General features: G+C 42.8%; 2 protein-coding genes and 1 pseudogene across 9 annotated transcripts; 2 read left to right on the forward strand and 1 right to left on the reverse strand.

Moving 5' to 3' along the window:
* The first annotated feature begins 3280 nt into the window (after positions 1–3280).
* LOC125981844 (gastrula zinc finger protein XlCGF57.1-like) lies at positions 3281–5763 on the forward strand (annotated as a pseudogene).
* A 1913-nt stretch (positions 5764–7676) lies between these two features.
* Positions 7677–13713, forward strand: LOC125981817 (zinc finger Y-chromosomal protein). Of its 7 annotated transcripts, none has more exons than XM_049741829.2 (8): positions 7678–7980; positions 9035–9131; positions 9356–9449; positions 9524–9670; positions 9834–9983; positions 10091–10213; positions 10481–10624; positions 10907–13713. In XM_049741829.2, the coding sequence occupies exons 3-8, from the start codon at positions 9356–9358 to the stop codon at positions 12220–12222; spliced, it is 1974 nt and encodes a 657-aa protein (XP_049597786.1). In that variant the 5' UTR covers positions 7678–7980; positions 9035–9131; the 3' UTR covers positions 12223–13713. The 7 variants fall into 7 exon arrangements, with proteins under 7 accessions (XP_049597783.1, XP_049597786.1, XP_049597784.1 ...); XM_049741827.2 differs by having other exon boundaries at positions 7678–7959; XM_049741830.2 differs by having other exon boundaries at positions 7678–7959; positions 9542–9670.
* LOC125981843 (palmitoyltransferase ZDHHC23-A) lies at positions 13712–18805 on the reverse strand. 2 transcript variants are annotated; one of them, XM_049741882.2, is made up of 10 exons: positions 18401–18805; positions 17699–17854; positions 17018–17614; positions 16764–16931; positions 15941–16180; positions 14510–14671; positions 14356–14429; positions 14052–14165; positions 13868–13969; positions 13712–13798 (listed from the first exon to the last, which is right to left on the reverse strand). In XM_049741882.2, the coding sequence occupies exons 2-10, from the start codon at positions 17815–17817 to the stop codon at positions 13779–13781; spliced, it is 1596 nt and encodes a 531-aa protein (XP_049597839.1). In that variant the 5' UTR covers positions 17818–17854; positions 18401–18805; the 3' UTR covers positions 13712–13778. The 2 variants fall into 2 exon arrangements, with proteins under 2 accessions (XP_049597839.1, XP_068509229.1); XM_068653128.1 differs by lacking the exons at positions 15941–16180; positions 16764–16931; positions 17018–17614; positions 17699–17854; positions 18401–18805 and adding an exon at positions 14728–14894 and having other exon boundaries at positions 14510–14649.
* Positions 18806–19058: the final 253 nt, after the last annotated feature.

The raw sequence follows: 19058 nt of genomic DNA on the forward strand, positions 1-19058 counted from the left end.
TTTCCTTATGCTGCTGTCGATTGTCCAGTATTCGCATCCATACAAGAGAACCGACCATACATATGCCTTTAGTATTCTGAATTTGGTTGTAGTTTTGATGTTTCTGTTGGTCATGACTGGGGACAGCTGTTTAAATGTGACTTTCGCTATGGCAATGTGTTTTTGTACCTCTGATATGCATTTCCCGTCTGATGTAATGGAACAGCCCAGATATTTGAACTTGTTGACTTGTTTTACCTGTGCGCCATCACTTTGTAGTTTGCATGTTGGTGCTTTTTTGAGATTGTCATGCTTTCCGTTTTTGATATATTTAGAGCCAGTCCTTTCCTTTCACTTGCCTCCACAACAGTATTCAGTATCTCTTGGAGGGTCTGTTCTGACTGTGCCATTAGAACAATATCGTCAGCGTATCTTAGATTGTTGATATTGTGTCCGCCCAGACATATTCCTCTCATGTCTTCGATGTTCCTTAGAATCATTTCACTGTATAAATTGAAGAGGTCTGGGGATAGGACACATCCCTGTCTCACTCCCCGCCTGATTGGAGTTTCTTCACTATGCACGCCATCTATTCTCACTGTGGCTGTCTGTTTCCAGTAGAGGTTGCTCAATATTCTAAGGTCCTTGCCATCAATATCCAAGTTCTACATGCCTCACTTTGTCGAAGGCCTTAGAGTAGTCAATGAAGCAAAGGTAGATATCATTTTGCATTTCTATACACCTTTCTATTATCATGGTCATTGTGAATATGGCATTTATTGTTCCTTTATCAGCAACAAAACCAAATTGTGCTTCTGAGATCTCTGGTCTTATTTTATTTCTCAGCCTCACCAGAAGTATTTTCAGGAGGAGTTTCAATGTATGGCTCATGAGGCTTATCGTTCTGTGACTTTCACAATTAGTTGTTCCTGTTTTTTTGGGGAGTGTGATAAATGTGGAGTGAAGCATGTCAACAGGAATGTTCCCGGTATCATAGATGTCATTCAGCAGTGAAGTAAGTTTCTGTGTTCCCCATTCTCCAAGGGCTTCATACACCTCTATGGGAATTTGATCGGGCCCTACAGCCTTTCCTTTGTTCATCGTTTTAATTGCTTCTTCGACTTCCGTATCCAGGATTGGCGGTCCTTCCATTGGTTTGGTACTCTCTGGTTGGTCTTCTCTGTCGTCATCAAACAATTCTTCAATATACTCAGACCACCTGTTGAGAATGTCTGCTTTTTCCATCAGGATGTTTCCATTTTTGGATTTTATGCAACCGCTTTGGGATGTTGTCTTTTTGCCTGAAATGTCCTTGATCTTGCTGTGCATGTACTTGCTGTCCGTCCTGCATGTTCTCTCTATTTCATTACACTGTTCATTTAACCAAGTTAGCATCATTGCACATTTTCTTTATTTCCTTGTCAATGGATTTGTATGTTGTAGGGTCATTTTTCGCTTTGCGTCTGGAGTTCATGCGGTCCAAGATCTCGTTTGTCATCCATTTTTTGTGCTCTTTCTTTGGCTTGGATGGGATATTTTCTTTAGCAGCCTCTTTTATGCTTTCTTTCAGATTTTCCCATTTTCTCTCCTCTTCTGTGATTGCTTCAAGAGCATTATATTTGTTTTCTACCTCAACTGCAAATTTGGTTCTGAGGTTGTTGTCTGTTTTCAATAATTTGAAGTTGCAGCTTGGATATGTTTTTGCCTTTTTGATAGCTTTGAGCTTCACCTTCATTTTCGCTACCACAGGAACATGGTCACTTCCGCAGTCCGCGCCGGGCATGGATTTGGCTGATTGGATTGCATTACGGAAGCGACACTGGATCAGGATGTAGTCGATCTGATTGCGTTGTCTGTCTCCTGGGCTCATCCATATCCATTTCCTTCTTGGATGATTCTTGAACCATGTGTTTGTCACTGTGAAATTGTTTTCTGAGCACCATTCACTCAATCGCTCCCCTCGATCATTCATTTGACCGAGTCCGTGTGGGCCAATGATGTTTTCAACTCAGTTTGCTCCAACTTTAGCATTGAAGTCACCCATTATAATCTTGACATCGGACGTCTTCAGCTGTTTCAATGTTTTGTCAAGCTCTTCGTAGAATGACTCAACTTCTGTGTCATCATGGTCAGTTGTTGGTGCGTATACCTGTATAACGCTGATGTCAAAAGGCTTGCTGTTAAGAGTGGTCACAATGATACGGTCTGATATTGGCCAGTATCCTTTCAATGATTTTGTCATATTGGGTGTGAGCATTACTCCAACACCTCTCTGGTGTTGGTCTCCTCCAGAGTATAGTAGTTTGTAGCCATCTGAAGTAAACTCTCCTGCTCCCTTCCATCTGACCTCTGCAAGTCCCAAGATGTCAATCCCTATTCTTTTCATTTCCATCTTTACATTTTCAAACTTTCCTTTCTGGTGTAGACTTCTCACATTCCATGTACCTATATATACTGGTTGTTTCTTTGGTTGGTTTTGGGCAGTATCTTGATGACGATCTGGTGCCACCTGTCCATCATGGCAACCCCTACCGAGCGAAGTGTTCTTATTGAGAACCCCATTCACGCTGTTCTTCGATTTAAGCATTGAATGTCTTTCCATGGCTTTCTTTGCAATTTTACAGACAGTAGGTTGGAATTGCTTTCTGTCCAAGCAGTGCCCATACTGGGCGGCTGTCCTGACCATTGTACCTAAGGGTATCCTCTGCTCAGCACGACGAAGTCTAAAACCAGTAACAAAGATACTCTCTGGCTGCCTTCAAACTTCATCCACCACCTGCTTCTCGTGGCTTCATCGTGACCCTGACAAGGGGGGCTAAATGGGTACTTAGTCTTGCCCAAGGACCTCCCATAGGCTCACGGAGGGAAGGAGCGCCTTACACTTCCTTTGGCAAAGCAAGCTCTGACCCGCCACCCTCATGTGATACACTTTAAAAAATGGAAGTCCATGAGATGTGAGTAATTCCCAACATTTTACGACACAAGTAAGGTAATTATCATAAACAGCGTGTCATTACTTTATTTGATACCTCAAAATAATGAAACAGATCAAATACCAGACCTAATTTTGACAATGAAGCCTCAATGGCAAGCAATCAAGCGGCTGAAAGATTTCTGGCTAGTTAACACGAGTGCACGACAACACGCACGACAAACGCACGCTAGTATGCTATTAAAATCTATTCGAATTATTTTTTTTTTTTAAGCGTGCACAAGATGTTTTTTTTTGCACACGGTTGGTTTGCTAGACAACAACATAAAAACGTCCCACAGTATTCCGCTAGAGGACGCCCGAGACCCCACTCGAATTACGTCATCATTACGTACCAGGAAGTAAAGCGACGACAACAAAACCGCGCTAGTTTCAAGCACTCAAACAAAAGGGTATCGTCTTCCATTCGACTGGATCGGTTAAACACGCAACTTACGTGGTGAATCAGTAACATTCGCCATATTACAACTGCAACGACGAAAGAGGTAAGTTACGACGATGGACCTAAGTTATCATGTAGCACCTTTATTTGTAGTACTGCCTGGTCACAGTACAGAAGTGCGTCCCGCTGCTTTAAGCATGGTAGCTACCACAGTGCTAACTTTATGATATTTAGCTGGATTATTGTTGATTTACAACTGTCTAATGTCGAGGAGCTGGAAAGGCGACTCTGAGCAGCGTCCTCGACGAATGTTGGATCTCAAATGAGCCATCATTACATGCTGGTTCTTGTCTGGACCATGCGTAATACTGATTAGCAGTGATGGTTGCAGGCAAGCAGGCATGCCGCCGATTTTAAATCTCAATGCCTTCATGCACTCTATCAAATGATAACGCGTAATCACGTTTGCAAAAACAGGACCGATCCACATGAAATGTCGTTTAGTGTATTGGGTCGCTTTAAGTTCACGTTGTAAACAACACGAGTTGAAATTGATATTCAACCATTTTACTAGCGAGTAAAACAAATACTGGTTGTCTTCTCCTCTTTGTGCCAGTGTGTGAATTAATGTATGTTCCTACTTAGACCTGACAGTGGCTGCAGTGTGAAAATGTATGCAAGGACCACAGCAAAGTACGTGGAGGAAAAGGACTGTAGTCGTCGGCGACTGGAAGATCTTTGGCTGCAGCCTTATGTTATGTTGCACAGAGCAGGTTAGAACATGTTTATTTTCTATTATGAATCCTCTTCCAGTATTTCTTTTCAGTAAAATTCTATCAATATCATATGTGACAGGCAGATTGAGGAAGTCCTTGTGTTAATTTTGCCATTTTCTCTTCAACTGTAACTTTCATTCTCAATATGTGTTTATCTTGTTTTGCAGACATCAATGAAGCTATTCGTCCTAAGCAGCAGGAGCCAGAGCACACTCACATTAAAGAGGAAGATGTGGGCAAAGACATCCATCACTTCAATGAAAAAATGGAGCAGAAGTTTCTTTGCACCATAAAAGAGGAAGAGCCAGAACAGCCTTGGAATAAAGAGAAGGGAGAAGACTCCTGCGACATTAAAAAGGAGGAGGAGGAGGATACCTGCAAGATGCCATTGACTGGTGTTCCTGTGAAGAGTTTAGATGAGGGTCAACATGAGGTGAGCAAAGGGGCAGAGCCTCCAAGCTGCAGCTCAAGTCAAGATAGTGATGGTGTGTCGTCTCATGTTGCTGCTGCTGATGATGATGATGATGATGGTGATGATGATGATGACTCTCAAAACAACATGAAAATGCACACAAGAAAGAAAAACTTTTCCTGCTCAGATTGTGGCCAAATATTCTCTTGGAGGAAACATTTAAAAAGGCACATGAAAATCCACGCTGGCGAGAAACCTTTTTCATGCTCAGTTTGTGACCAAAAATTCTCTGACAAGAGAAACTTAAAAAGGCACACAAGAATCCACACTGGTGAGAAACCTTTTTCATGCTTAGTTTGTGGCCAAAAATTCTCTGACAAGGGAAACTTAAAAAGTCATACAAGAATCCACACTGGCGAGAAACCTTTTTCATGCTCAGTTTGTGGCCAAAGGTTTTCAATGAAGGTAACTCTAACAAAACATACAAGAATCCACACTGGTGAGAAACCTTTTTCTTGTTCAGTTTGTGGCCTCAGATTCTCTGAGAGGGGAACCTTAAAAGGTCATACAAGAACCCACACTGGTGAGAAACCTTTTTCATGCTCAATTTGTGGCCAAAAATTCTCTGACAAGGGAACCTCAAAAAGACATACAAGAATCCACTCTGGTGAGAAACCTTTTTCATGCTCAGTTTGTGGCCAAAAATTTTCTCGGAGGGAGCATTTAAATACGCACACAAGAATCCACACTGGTGAGAAACCTTTTTCATGCTCAGTTTGTGGCCAAAGATTTTCATTAAAGGGAACCTTAAAAAGGCATACAAGAATCCACTCTGGTGAGAAACCTTTTTCATGCTCGGTTTGTGGCCAAAAATTTTCTCGGAGGGAGCATTTAAATGCGCACACAAGAATCCACACTGGTGAGAAACCTTTTTTATGTTTAGTTTGTGGCCAAAGATTTTCATTAAAGGGAAGCTTAAAAAGGCATACAAGAATCCACCCTGGCGAGAACCCTGTAGCCTGCTCAGTTTTTGGCCTCAGATTCTCTGAGAGGGGAACCTTAAAAGGTCATACAAGAACCCACACTGGTGAGAAACCTTTTTCATCCTCAATTTGTGGCCAGAAATTCTCTAACAAGGGAACTTCAAAAAGACGTACAAGAATCCACTCTGGTGCGAAACCTTTTTCATGCTCAGTTTGTGGTCATAAATTTTCTCGGAGGCAGCATTTAAATACGCACACAAGAATCCACACTGGTGAGAAACCTTTTTTATGCTCAGTTTGTGGCCAAAGATTTTCAATTAAGGGAACCTTAAAAAGGCATACAAGAATCCACACTGGCGAGAACCCTGTTGCCTGCTCAGTCACTTGCCAAAGAGTCTCTATTGAGAATTCCAAGTGAATTTAGGAGATGAGCAATGATCCATGAAGTTCTCACCTTCTATTTGAGCAGACTGAGTTTATGCATCAATGACAATTCTATTCTAGTATGTACCTTTTGATTGAAATGCTGTACTCCTTTCCTTTACTACAATGAGAAGTTCACATTTTAGTTTTAGTAATGAATTAGAATTAGTTAACGATTAAGTTAATGATAATAGTTCTGTATATTTCCTTACACGTACCTGATGTTTTTTTGGTTTCAGTTGTGGTCTTTCACTGCAATCAGTTTTAATTCATATTCAGGGCAAGTTGCTTAGTGTTTAGGGTTTTGTTTTGTTCAGCTTTTCATGTTCATGTGGCTCAATTAAATAAAAAAAAGTGTTGGATATCCCCCACTTTTTCTTGAACAGTGTTTCTTTTTTCCATTGCCTTGCTACTAACAATGTACTTGAAATGCATTAAGACATTTCATTAAAAAGTTGTTTACTTCACCGTACTCATTAAATTAAATTATTTTTAAATAGAATCCTAATTACGACTATTAATCTTCTGTCATTTGTTGTCTCAGTTTCTGGTCTTGCAATGTGATGTCCAGAGCTCTTAGCTGCTTGAGGAAACCGTGGTTGGGCAGGACGCAACGGCGTTGTTTCACAGGTCCTCTCAATGGAAAAACAATTATCCGATGAACATTTGCTGGATGACTTAGTTCCCCGAGTGTGCAATGTTGTTGCGTAATGTCCCTCTAGCGTTAAACAACACGCACGACAAACGCACGCTAGTATGCTAGTAACATCTATTTGAGTCTTTTTATTTTTTTATATTTTGAAAAGTGCACAAAATGTTTTTCTTACGCGTAATGTCGGTTTGCACCACCGCGCTGGTGGCGCTCTAATAGTACCAGTTCACTTACTTAACAGGAAGCAATGAGTAGTGACGTGCATTCCAGTTCTTTTAAATGAACTGAATCTTTGGAATCAGTTCACTCAAAAGATTCATTCAAAAGAATCGTTCGCCCCCAAACACACACGCTTATCCGTTGTTGAATGGGAAAGGCAAAGCAACAATCAGTCACTCATTCACTCGGTCGTGAGCGGGAAATTGACTCGTTCGTGAACAGGAAGCTACGTCAGTTTTCTTCTTCGTTTTGTTTTGCGGCGAGGTGGCACCAGCTTCAATGCGCATCACCGACACTTACTGTGTGGGATAAGTTACGTTATTGCATGTTGGTTGAAGTCATATGAACTGAAAAAAGAACTTCAGGAAGTGATACGTTCACTCACGTTCACTAAAAAGAATCGTTCTTTTTAACGAATCGTTTACTCCCGAACCAACACTATCCGCTACACTACTGTATTTTAATGGTGGTCATTAGTACTTAGTACTAATGTTTTTTTTAAGTGTTACTTGGTGCAAAAGGTTTGAAAACCAATGTTCAAAATCAAAATGTGTGTGAAAACTAGTACATAGATGTTAGTGTTTTGATGGAAACTAGTCCAGCTTGTATTTGTTTATTTTTGTTGTTTTCGCTTTAATGCCCAAAGTGGGACCGTAGTGTGACTCTATTTTGTAAAAACTACTCGCCTGCAGCCCTTAATCCTACGGCTAAGTGTACAACAAAGAGCCCCAAGTGTCACTCTCCCCAGTGGTCTTTGCAAATTAATATAACAGAAACAAATGAGGGGTCGTCTCGGGTTTATGGCCTGTTTTCGTTTGCTACTTATCCGCGTGCTTTCCACCACAAACCCTTCCGCATTTTCCTGCAGCTCTCGGGCTGTGACGTGTCGCGCTGACGGCGGCCTCGGAGCTTGGAGGAGCGGGGGGCTACTAGCATGACAAGATCAGGCTCCAGACGCTCTGCCTTGCTTTGAGTGGAGCTCCAGATACATCCCCCGACCCCTCCTTCTCGACTCCTCTGCGGCCCGCCCAAATAACGCCAAATACCCGATTGAATCGAGCCCGAGTCTGGGGTAGTGGGGGGGTGACCAAGCGGCCCTGGTAAGCCGAGGAGCGGACGGAGGCCATCCCTGCTGCATCTGGTACGGGGCTCCTTGTTGCTCGTAAGGCGGCCACTTGCAATGCTAAATGTGCACTTGCTCGTGTGTGTTGTGTATTTTTTCATTAGGCTTATTCTTCTTCTGCATGCATGAGACATTTTAATTTATTCATTAATTTCCACCGAGAGGCCGCAAAAAGAAGCGGTGTGGCCTTTTCTTCTTAGGCCCAGGCCCAAAGAAAGGCCACAATTTGTAACGGGAATTTAGGCCTATCGTTTTAGCTAGCGTGCTAACTAGCTAGCTCAAAAAAGGAGCGGATTTATTTTGCATTATGATCACTTCCGCCACGCGCGTATTGTGTCAACTCTTTCAACGCGCGACAATTCTCAACAGCAGCCCAGTTAAAATTATTTTCTTTGCTTTGATTAGTCTACATACGGGAGTGAAATTAGCATTCGTTTGTACACGAAGCTAACAAAATGGCGGATGCTACTGGTGTGATCAAACTGTGGCAGAGGTGTGTTCGGCTCACGACATGTAGACCGAGCTTCTTCTTTGTTACATAACCTACTCTTTTATTGTGTAACTGTTTTGCATAAATCCATTTAGAGTCTGTCTCACGTGTGAAAATGTGTTCTTCGTCGGTGGCCAGTGCAACACTGCAGTTATTAATTTTTACTTTGCTGATCGTATCGTGTCTCGTCTCTTTGGTTGATTCGATTTGCTGGTGTATATTTACAGGATAATTAACGGCTCCTCTGTTGCACATCATCTTTAACGCCATATTTATCTCTTTCCCTGAATTTCGGCGGATGGTACCCCAGCATCCTTCAGCATCCCTTTCTGTGAAAGGGGGGGGGGGGGGGGGGATGTAAAAATTATGTACAGTGTAACACAGGAAGGTGGTGCTCGTTCGCTTGTAAAGAGTTTTGATGGGCTAAAAGAACTCTGAAATTGTGTGTATGTTAAGTCATGCTGTTTTAGCTCCCAACTTTGAAAAAGGGACATCAAAGAATAATGCATATTACATTCTTTATTGCTAACTTATTAAAATCTGAAAGAAAAAATCCCGTTACTCGTAGTGTGGAAGACCTAAGTGTTTTTTATTTGTTTTCAGCTCCCCAGTAACAAATGCAGTGCAAGGACAATGGACGAGGAGGTCACCAGACTTTCAATATCTTCTGAAGAGCCTAAAATAATATTACACGGATCGGGTAATGAGCCATTCATGTCTATATTGTGCAAAAAGTTTAAGCTAGTAAGAAGACACTATTGGGGTTATTTGAAGAAGCAGGATTCTTAGTTTAGCCAGATAAGTTTGACCCAAGATGATGACGCATGCATGACAGTGAGCCATTCAATCCTATGGATCTTTATTTTGAATAAGCAAATGGTCTGCATGCTTATCTGGCTAACTGGGTAATCCTGCCTCTTCCAGATGAGGGTGGTGCCGGCGGGCAGGAGTTTGTTGTGGAGCTTCAAGAGACTTTGTTGGTGTCAGAGGGCGAGGGTGAAGGCATGGCGGTGCACAGGTTTGCCCCAGACGAGCTAGTCATCCAGGATGCTGTTGAGGATGTGGTATCTGAGTATGTGCACTGCGATGAAGATGAAGATGTCGCTGTAGAAACCTGCGTGATGGCCTTGGATGGTGAGGAGGAAGGCGTCGCTATGGGTGACATCCCCGAAGATGGCCTCGACCCCGAGCAGCAGGATGATGACCAAGATAGTTGTGGCGATTATCTGATGATATCATGTGAGTTACCTTATTTGTGCTGTACTGATGATCACCACTTGACTGTGATGCTATTTTTTTTTTTATTTTCCAAAATTTCAACTGTGTTGGAGCACTAAGAGTAAATGTCACCACCTCCTGTGATTGATTGTGAAGATAAGTCCTTTTTGTCACCCTTCACTAGTGGACGAAGCTGGCAAAATGGTGTCAGAGGATGGGACAGAGGTAACGGTTCAGGGAGCAGTGGAGGACCAAGAAGTGGAGAAGGATGAAGATGGACAGGAGGTGATAAAGGTCTACATCTTCAAAGCTGACTCTGGGGAGGATGACATGGGTAAGAAGCATTTTTAACTGAAGCATTCGCCCATGGTGTTCTCAAAATATCAGAAACAAACAAGAGGCTTTACATGCTTTTTTTTTGTTTCAAAAATTGTTCTTCAGGAGAATCAGTGGACATCAGCGATGGGGACATGGATAATGTGGCACTGACTGATTCAGGCCAAACACTTCGAGAGAAAATGGTTTACATGTCTGTTGACGATTCTCATCACCAAGAAAACCATGGTGAGTGAGTTAAAGCAATTGAATTGCAAACTTTACAGGCCTCAGCAACTTCACTTACAGTCATAAATACTATTTTTGACATGTCAATATTTTTTTGTGTGTGTGACTGAAGTTGTGTGAGGTGATGAACTTGCTTTTATGCTTTTGTGAAAGAAATTTGTAACATTTAGATGGGTGACAGCTTGGGGTTTCTCAGGTTTTATAATTGGTTGAATCATACTGGAAGTCAGATTTAATCTTATTGAAGTAATTCCTTTGTCCTCACAGTTGTGGAGGATAGTGAGAGCTGTGAAAACCGTAACGGAGCCGCAAGCGCACTCCTGCACATCGACGAATCGGACGGTGTTGATGAAATAGGCCGACAGCGCAACAAGACCAAGCGGCGATCTGAACCACGACAAGTCCAAACAGGTACAAATGGTCACACACTGAAAATCGAATTTTAAAACTTCTGTGTGGGTAGATTTTTCTTTCACTTCATTGTATACATTCTTTTCATGTAGAGGCCCATTCAAATGTATTTTCCCTAGCCATCAAGGTATTTTTCACACGTGTGGTCTACTCTAGATAATGGGACACTTAGTAGATTAACCTAGACTGCTAGCCTTGGTAAAATTTCAGTCAATTATGTTTTGTTGTTGTCACTGGAGAAAACTATCAATGGATGATGTTGCTCTTATTTCTCCCTCCCAGCCATCATCATCGGTCCCTATGGTCAACCTCTGACAGTGTATCCCTGCATGCTTTGTGGCAAAAAGTTCAAATCGCGTGGCTTCCTAAAGCGGCACACAAAGAATCATCACCAGGAGGTTCTGACGCGAAAAAAATACCAGTGCACAGACTGTGACTTCACCACCAACAAGAAAGCCAGCTTGCATAACCACATGGAGGTGCATGCCCTGAGCACCAAGGCTCCTTTTGAGTGCGAAGCGTGTGGCAAGGAGTTCCACCAGCAGGCAGCGCTGTTCTCCCACAGACTGCAGCACCACCATCGGGAAGCCAAGAGTCAGCAGCCGCCGCCTCCGCCGCCAGCCGCCAAGACGCACAAATGCAAGTTCTGTGAGTATGAAACAGCTGAGCAAGGACTGCTCAACCGACACTTGTTGGCCGTTCACAGTAAAAGCTTCCCGCACATTTGCGTGGAATGTGGGAAAGGTTTCCGTCACCCCTCCGAGTTGAAGAAACACATGCGCACGCATACAGGCGAGAAGCCTTACTCCTGCATATATTGCGATTACAAGTCAGCTGACTCGTCCAACCTCAAGACTCACATCAAGACGAAGCATAGCAAGGAGATGCCGTACAAGTGTGAGCGCTGTTTCCAGACGTTTGCGGAGGAGGAGGAGTTAAACCAGCACGGACTTACGCATGAGGAAAATAAGACCCACCATTGTGCCCACTGTGACCACAAAAGTTCCAATTCCAGCGACCTGAAACGGCACATCATATCCGTGCACACCAAGGACTACCCGCATAAATGCGCCGTTTGCGGCAAAGGCTTCCACCGGCCGTCCGAACTCAAGAAGCACTCGGTGGCCCACCGCACTAAGAAAGTCCACCAGTGCCGACACTGCAACTTCAAAAACGCCGACCCTTTTGTCCTCAGTCGCCACATCTTGTCTGTCCACACCAAGGAACAGCAACAGGCCTCCCCTGAAAAGAGCGAGGCCAAGAGGACAGAGACAGACTCTCCCGCTGCGTCCCCTAAAAAGTCTGCCCCTAGCGCCTCCGCAGCCGCTTCCGGCCCGCCCGCTAGAGTGAGCGCAGCCAGCCTAGCGAGCAGCGTGACCGTGGTTATCGGCAAAGGACAGAAAGAGCGCCGAATTTACCAGTGTCAGTACTGCGACTACAGCACGGGTGACGCGTCGGGATTCAAGCGGCACGTGATTTCCATCCACACCAAGGACTACCCGCACCGCTGCGAGATTTGTTCGAAAGGCTTCCGACGACCGTCGGAGAAGAACCAGCACATCTTGCGCCACCACAAAGATGTGGTCCAGGCAGAGTAATAGGACGGCCCATCACACCCTCAGCACTGCACCACTCACGTGAAACTATGTGGAGTGTTTGCTGCACTTAGCCTGTCCTCTTGTTTACAGTGAACCCCCGTTTATCATGGATATGTTCCAGTTTCAAGAGGTGAAACTTTTACCCCTTCCTTATATATATTTTTAAGGTCCTGTTTTAACCAACACATTACTGTCATGAAATCAGAAACTACTTGCTTGCGTGGTTCTCCAAATAAGGCAAAGCACTTGTGTTTCAAGATGTATCTGGTACATCACATTAGAAGTTTACTGCAAAACACAGACAATTAAAAAAGAAGAAAAAAAATGTTTTACTTTAAACACCAAAGCAGTCAATCACGTCTGGATTTCCACTATCTTGTTCCTAGCATGAGCCAAACAGGTGTTAGCATAGATGTTACAGCAATTGCAAACAACCGGTGCTTATGCACACAAAGCACCAACACATAAAATAATATTTGGCTTTGGTATAAAAGTCACAAAGGATGGCTTTAAAATTGTCTTACCGTTGTGCGGGGGTTCACTGTAGTAATCTTTTACACTGTCAGCCTCCTGTCTCTTGGCTTGTATACACATGTACATAACACTGATGATGTCGGTGAGCAGCAGAACTCTGTAGACTTGCACTTTTTACTGCATGATGGGGGGGGGGGGAGGTTGCATGGCGGATAGTGCAAATGTCTCTTTTTGATACCCTTTTTCATTTTGCAGACTGCAATTGTAACTGTCCTCATTTCATTTCCCCAAACCTGTGTGTAAGGTGCGTCTCTGAGTCCCAGTGTACTTAGAGCAGTCTGGATTAGGAGCATATTTGCTGTAGCGCTTGACAGTTGGGTAAAGGTAAAGGCTTTTATCAAAAAGTATGTGCCAATTATGTATGACTGACTTAAAGCATTTGTGTTTCCCGATGCTGGAACGGTGGCTTGCATTTTGTGACCAATAGCCAACGCTCCTTGGCTCATAAATGAGAAACAATCAATCATTCGGAGATTAGTATTCAAAGTCGCACGATCAGTGAAAATTCGACAAATAGTGGATCAGTGAGTGATGAAATCAGACAATATTTAGCCAATACAAAAAATGCCTAAATAGTGACTTGTATCTGTAGTGGAGGGGCGACTATGAGGTGCTGCCAGCTGTAAATGGACTGTCTATTTTTTTCCAACAACACACAATGCTCTTACCAGAAGGGAAAAAAAATGTAAATGTTTGTAGAAGCAACTTCAGAAGACAGGTTCTTGTGGTGTACTTTTTACATTTACCCCCTCACCCTTGTGGTTTGTTTTTTATATTTATTTCATTTACAAGTTGTTGTATAGTTATGTGTAACTAGACTTCTATGGGACGTAAATTATTGTTTTGTATACAAATCTGTATAAAGCGTGTAGATGTTAAAACACTTGATGAAAGTGGGCTGTGTCATTCTGGATGTGTCGTATTTGTTAAAAAAAGGAAATAAAACAAAACAAAGTATTTTAGCTCTTTGAATTTTATTAGCATAAAATGTCTTGATGGGTTAAGATGAGGCTGGCAAGGAGCTAGGCAGCAGTGCACTCACCTAAACGGGGCAAAACAGTTATGTCCTTCAAAATGTTGAAACAAAATGAAATGTTTGTCTTTATCGTACCATTTTGGGGGAGGATTGCAATGTTTTCAGCTAGGATTCCACTTTCCAGGGAGAACTGCCTGAACCTGTCTTGCAGATCTTGGCTCAGATCCACTCCGCGGCCTGTGGAACCACCAGGTTCGTCTCCCACTCTTGACCAACGGAATATTTTAAATCCGACCAAGTGTAAAATCAAGATTATTACCATACAGCTTGTTTACAACGGTGGGATGATCTCCAGATGCCTTAACAGTTTGAGTCAGGGCGTACTGGTCATACTTGACATCCACCACGCGCATGTCATTCTCGTTGCCCCAACCTGATAAGACACAAGTGGACAAATCTCAAGAAGGCAGAACTGCTTGGATGGAAAAGATATGATAACTGGCAGAGTAACTGCTTGGCATGTGGATTCACATAAGCAGGCCTGTCCTTCAAATTTTGAGTATTACTGCTTAAAAACTAAATACTTGAGAACAGTCAATTTTGTCAATATAGTGTACACTCACTCGTGTATGTGAACTTTCCAGGCATGTCGGTCTTCTTGGCTAGGTTGTTCATTCTCCAACATGTTCCATCAGGTCTGCACAAGAGCAACTGATACATGGTAAGCAGCGTCACCCTTTCGCACTTCAAAAATCCACATTAGTCTGTCTTTCTCACTTTAGACTGGCATATGAAATATCCAGGTCACCGTCTGCAGTTGGGTTGAGCATGGCCGTGCCCATTTTCATGCCGGCGCGGTGTTGGACGAACCACTGGCCGTTAGTGGCGAAACCGATCAGGTACCACTTACCTGCCATCTGCGGAGACATGCAAAATATTCTAGACGCTAAAAAAATGACATAAAATCATCTTTCCACCCAGTCGATATGTCTTACCCCTTGGACGTTGAAGTCAGCTGGGGGTATGACTTCGGCCCTGATGGAGGTCAGCACGACCGCCAAGACGGTCACCAATAAGACCATAGCAGCCGGAAAGCAACGGACGACAAAGAGGAGAACGTCCAACGGTAAAAGCTCTGCCTGCCTGACATCTCTTTATATAGCGGAGGACTCTCTTTCTCTCCCCTGCAAGCACACTCACTCCTACCAAAAACGAGAGCTGGGATGAGTCCAAACATGTTCCCGCAGCCACACTTTAGACCCTATCACGCTTAGGATTCAGCAAAATGTCCTTGAGAGTGTCACATTGCATATTTCATAATCCCCTTAGTTGGACTCAAAATGGAGAACAAAAGAGTGGGTCCTCTCTGGTGTATTCCACGGCAGAGGGGACAGAATGAAATTCAGCTGTCAGCAGTTACAACACAAACAACTTGACACATGAGAAACCAAATGCCAATGTGGTGGATCGGATCATCTACTGTATTCACTTGTCCTGCTCTGTCAGGATTTATTGAGTAGGATTGTAAAAATGAGCATTGATAGTGATTTATAGTATATCGTCCAAATAAAAAGCAACATAAGCCAAAATTGCGCTTTCCCCATCCCAGGGAGATATTTGCATTACATCCTCACATACCTTGCCAGTTTAAACAGGTAAATCATCAGCCCCGAGGAAGAATGTAATCAATGTAATGTCACTTTTTGCCAGATTATTTAACAAGAATGCTTCAGTTTTATTTTGAGTGAGTTCAGGAAACCAACTTGGAATTTCTTATGCAGCCATTGCAATAATTTAACTCAAGAAGCCCACATTTATTCACATGGGGATGCATTGACGGGGAAACCAGAAAAACGCTGAGTCCATCGACTTGAACATTACATGAAGACTATGTATTGATTTAAACAACTTACTCCAAGAAAGAACACATAAAATATCATACCCACAATGGACAGGCCTTCATTACCATATTAATAATTAAAAGTATGTATTTACCACAAAACTGCACAAACAGTCACAAGTGAGCTTTTTATTTTGCACATGCAAGTTTAATTTTCCACTCATGATGCATGTAATATCCATGTTTTGTTTCAATATTCATAAACAACAAAACAAAAGCACCGTTTCCTTTTTGAAAAACACAAGCTTAACTACGTTAATGTTGAGTTGTGAAACTAGACCAAGTCAGGGGGGCCGGATCGAGGACACGTGGAGGCGTCGGCCATAATGAGAAAATCAACCCAGTTCTGGTAGAAGCCTCGTGAATACGTTCCCGTAGCGACGGCAAGCCCCCAAAGGCGACTTTGGCCCGTTTTGTTCCTCAGGGCCAGCTGGGCCTCCCGCTCGGTCACATTGAAGCTGATATTCACGACCTGTGCCACCAGTAGGTACAGCAGCCCGCCTGTGACTATCACGCTGTACCAGGCACAGGTGAAGCAGAGCGCCGAGCTACACACACCGACAAAGAGGGACATAAAAATGTGCAGCTGTTAAAAATTAGGAAAAAAATAGATGAGTATAAATTAATAAATTTTTATACCCCACAATCAGTTAACCTAAATCCTGCACAACAAAAACAAAGAAGGGACTTTAAAACAAAATTAAAAAACCCGACATAACATAGTTGCACAAATGCACACACCCTCTTATAAATAGGCGGGAGGCTGTGTTCAGAATTAAGCAATCACATTCAAACTCAGCACACACCCAGCTAGCATTTAAAGTGCCTTTCATTAACCATCAGTAAATTAAGGTGCAACTATATGCCCCTCAAATATCAACACACCTTGGGTTGAACTGATGTTAGAGAGGGGATTTTATTTTAAATATGTGACTGAATAAAAAAAAAAAAGCTGCACTAAAATAGCCCTCATCAGATACTTTAGCACCACTTAGATTCTGTTTGAACGTGCCTGTTCATTTTAGAACTCAGAAATGACATTAATTCCTTTTAAAAAAATATTGATTTATATTATATTTAATTTACCAATTCTATAAAAATACTAGGAAAAAAAAATCTTGTGGTTCATACCTGGCCTGAGAGTAGACACCCGGGCAGTAGAAGAGCGCGCTGACTAGATATTGTTGAGGACACAGGCTGTGCAGCACCAAACTGATCCCATACAAAGATGTAAGCAGGAACACACACAGGGTCAACAGGAAGCTGCGGTGGTTACTCTGACCCACACAACTGTTTATCCTACAACAAAGTAAAAATCTTGGATTCATCGTATTCTACAAAAATAAGTCAGTTTTCCGTTGTAAATGAACTATCAAGTCACACACCAGACACAATGGTGGTCCAGACGTTGAACACAAACTCCACATGTTCTACAATGTCCCGCCCGAGGAGGTCGTGTTATCTTGCACATGGGACACCTGCTCCACTTTTCACTTGGTTTTGAGAAAGAGGATGATGCCTCTGTCAGGACAGCCCCAGTGAGATGTGCTGACCCCTTATCGTCCTCCTCTTGTGGTGTAGCACTAACAAATCCCGGACTTCTCTTGGTCCGAACCAGAGAGACAAGAGTCAAAATCATCCCGGCGGTCACGGTACACAGCTGCGTCTGACTCACGTCTCCGCGAGGTATAATCTCAGTGATGAAGAGGTAGTACGCGTAGGCCAGAGAATAGAGCGCCAGGGTAAGGAAGAAGAGCGTGCGTCTCTTCCTCTTGTGGGTGGCGTAGTAGAGCCACAACACCAGGCCGGGCAGAGCGCTTAAGATGATGATACCAAGAAGGTAGTGCAGTGCCGCCACACGCATCAGGAGAGGCAGCAGAACCAGTGCAGGAACCAGGGAGATCTCCAAGTTGTCAATCAAGGCCTCCAGTAGAAATGAATGACAACCACTACCACTTTTTGGTGCCTTGGCTCTCAGCCATCTTCAAAATCAGTGAAGGGACAGACAAAGCAATAGACAGGTTTCATTGTGATGTTTAGGTACACAAATGTATCTCCATCCATACCTGTTGAAGGTCTCGTCCAGATCTTCACAGTCACAGCAACATCCGTACTGGAATACGTCACATTCGCAGCAACACATTGGATCATCAGGTTCTGGTGGTTTCAACTTATCCCATTTCATGGTGGCTTGCTTTGACCTATACACAAAACAACCCTCACTTGAGGAGAAAAAAAAATGTTACCAAAGTCTTGCAAGTAAAATTATATTTACAGTAATAGGTGGTTATGAGAAGCTAATTATCTGGATCCTGTGGGATGTCTAAAAAATTATTAATTTCTATAATCAGCCTGTGGTGCTTTCAATGTAATTTGTTGAAACAAGGCCATTATGTCCATTGAGACACAAACTATCTGGGCCAATCAAGTACTCAATATTGCACTTTATTGCCGTTACTTCCAACTATTGTACGTTAGTATTGCATATTTCAACATGAACGATGAATATTATCAGCTTCAAAGTGTTAATCAAAATTAGCATTCTTACGTCAGTATTGGTAGAATTTTTTATACTTTTTTTATATCTAGAGTGTGCAGGTGCTCGACACTGAATGTATTCCTTAGCAAATCAAACTAATTATATAATTATTAATTATTATAATATTATTATTATTAATATTATTAGTTGTAGTAGTATCTTTACAGACTTGTAAAAAAAATTTCCAACTTTACAAAGACATACGTATATTATCAAATTCTTAACTTACCTTTTATTCCCAAACCCTTCTGAGCAAGAATGAGTGAAAACGTCTCTCGGCTATTGCTCCGGCTCTTGTGTGAGTGAATGAAGAAGAAAAAAATATACCAGTTGTATGTGTTAAAGAAAAAGAAAAGTTGTCACGGCTCAACGGTGGTGCCTCCGTGCGATGGTCGCCCTCTTTAGCCTTCCCACGGTGCGAGCATCTCATCAAGTCTTACTCTTGCTTCTTCACATCGGCAACAAAAAGTTCTTCAGCAAATGTAAGCTAATTTTGCTGCAGTTACCTTTTCCGGAAGGAAAAACTTTGATATGCTGAGGGAGCTTTGTTTCTGAGATGGTCAGCAGCCCCGGTGGCTCCACACTGGCCTGGCTGCAGGACAAGGCTGCATAATATAATATTAGCCACACGACAGGCAGTGTAGTAGATGGACGTGGAGTGAAGTGGAGTGGAGTGATGTGATGATCCACAGGGCAGCTCCACCCTCTGGGATCACATTTCCTCCCCAACACAAGCAACCTGACCTTGCCGCTTGCTCACAGAAAACTCTGGAAGACTTTGTGACCGGTCCACTTGTTGTTTGGATATTTGTGTCTTTGCATTCCACTTGCTATAAGATTATCTGCAAGCGTTGTAATGGCCATAGAAAAAAAAAATGTCTTCATTA

This window comes from Syngnathus scovelli, chromosome 15 (assembly GCF_024217435.2).
Source record: "Syngnathus scovelli strain Florida chromosome 15, RoL_Ssco_1.2, whole genome shotgun sequence".
Classification (NCBI taxonomy): Eukaryota; Metazoa; Chordata; class Actinopteri; order Syngnathiformes; family Syngnathidae; genus Syngnathus; species Syngnathus scovelli.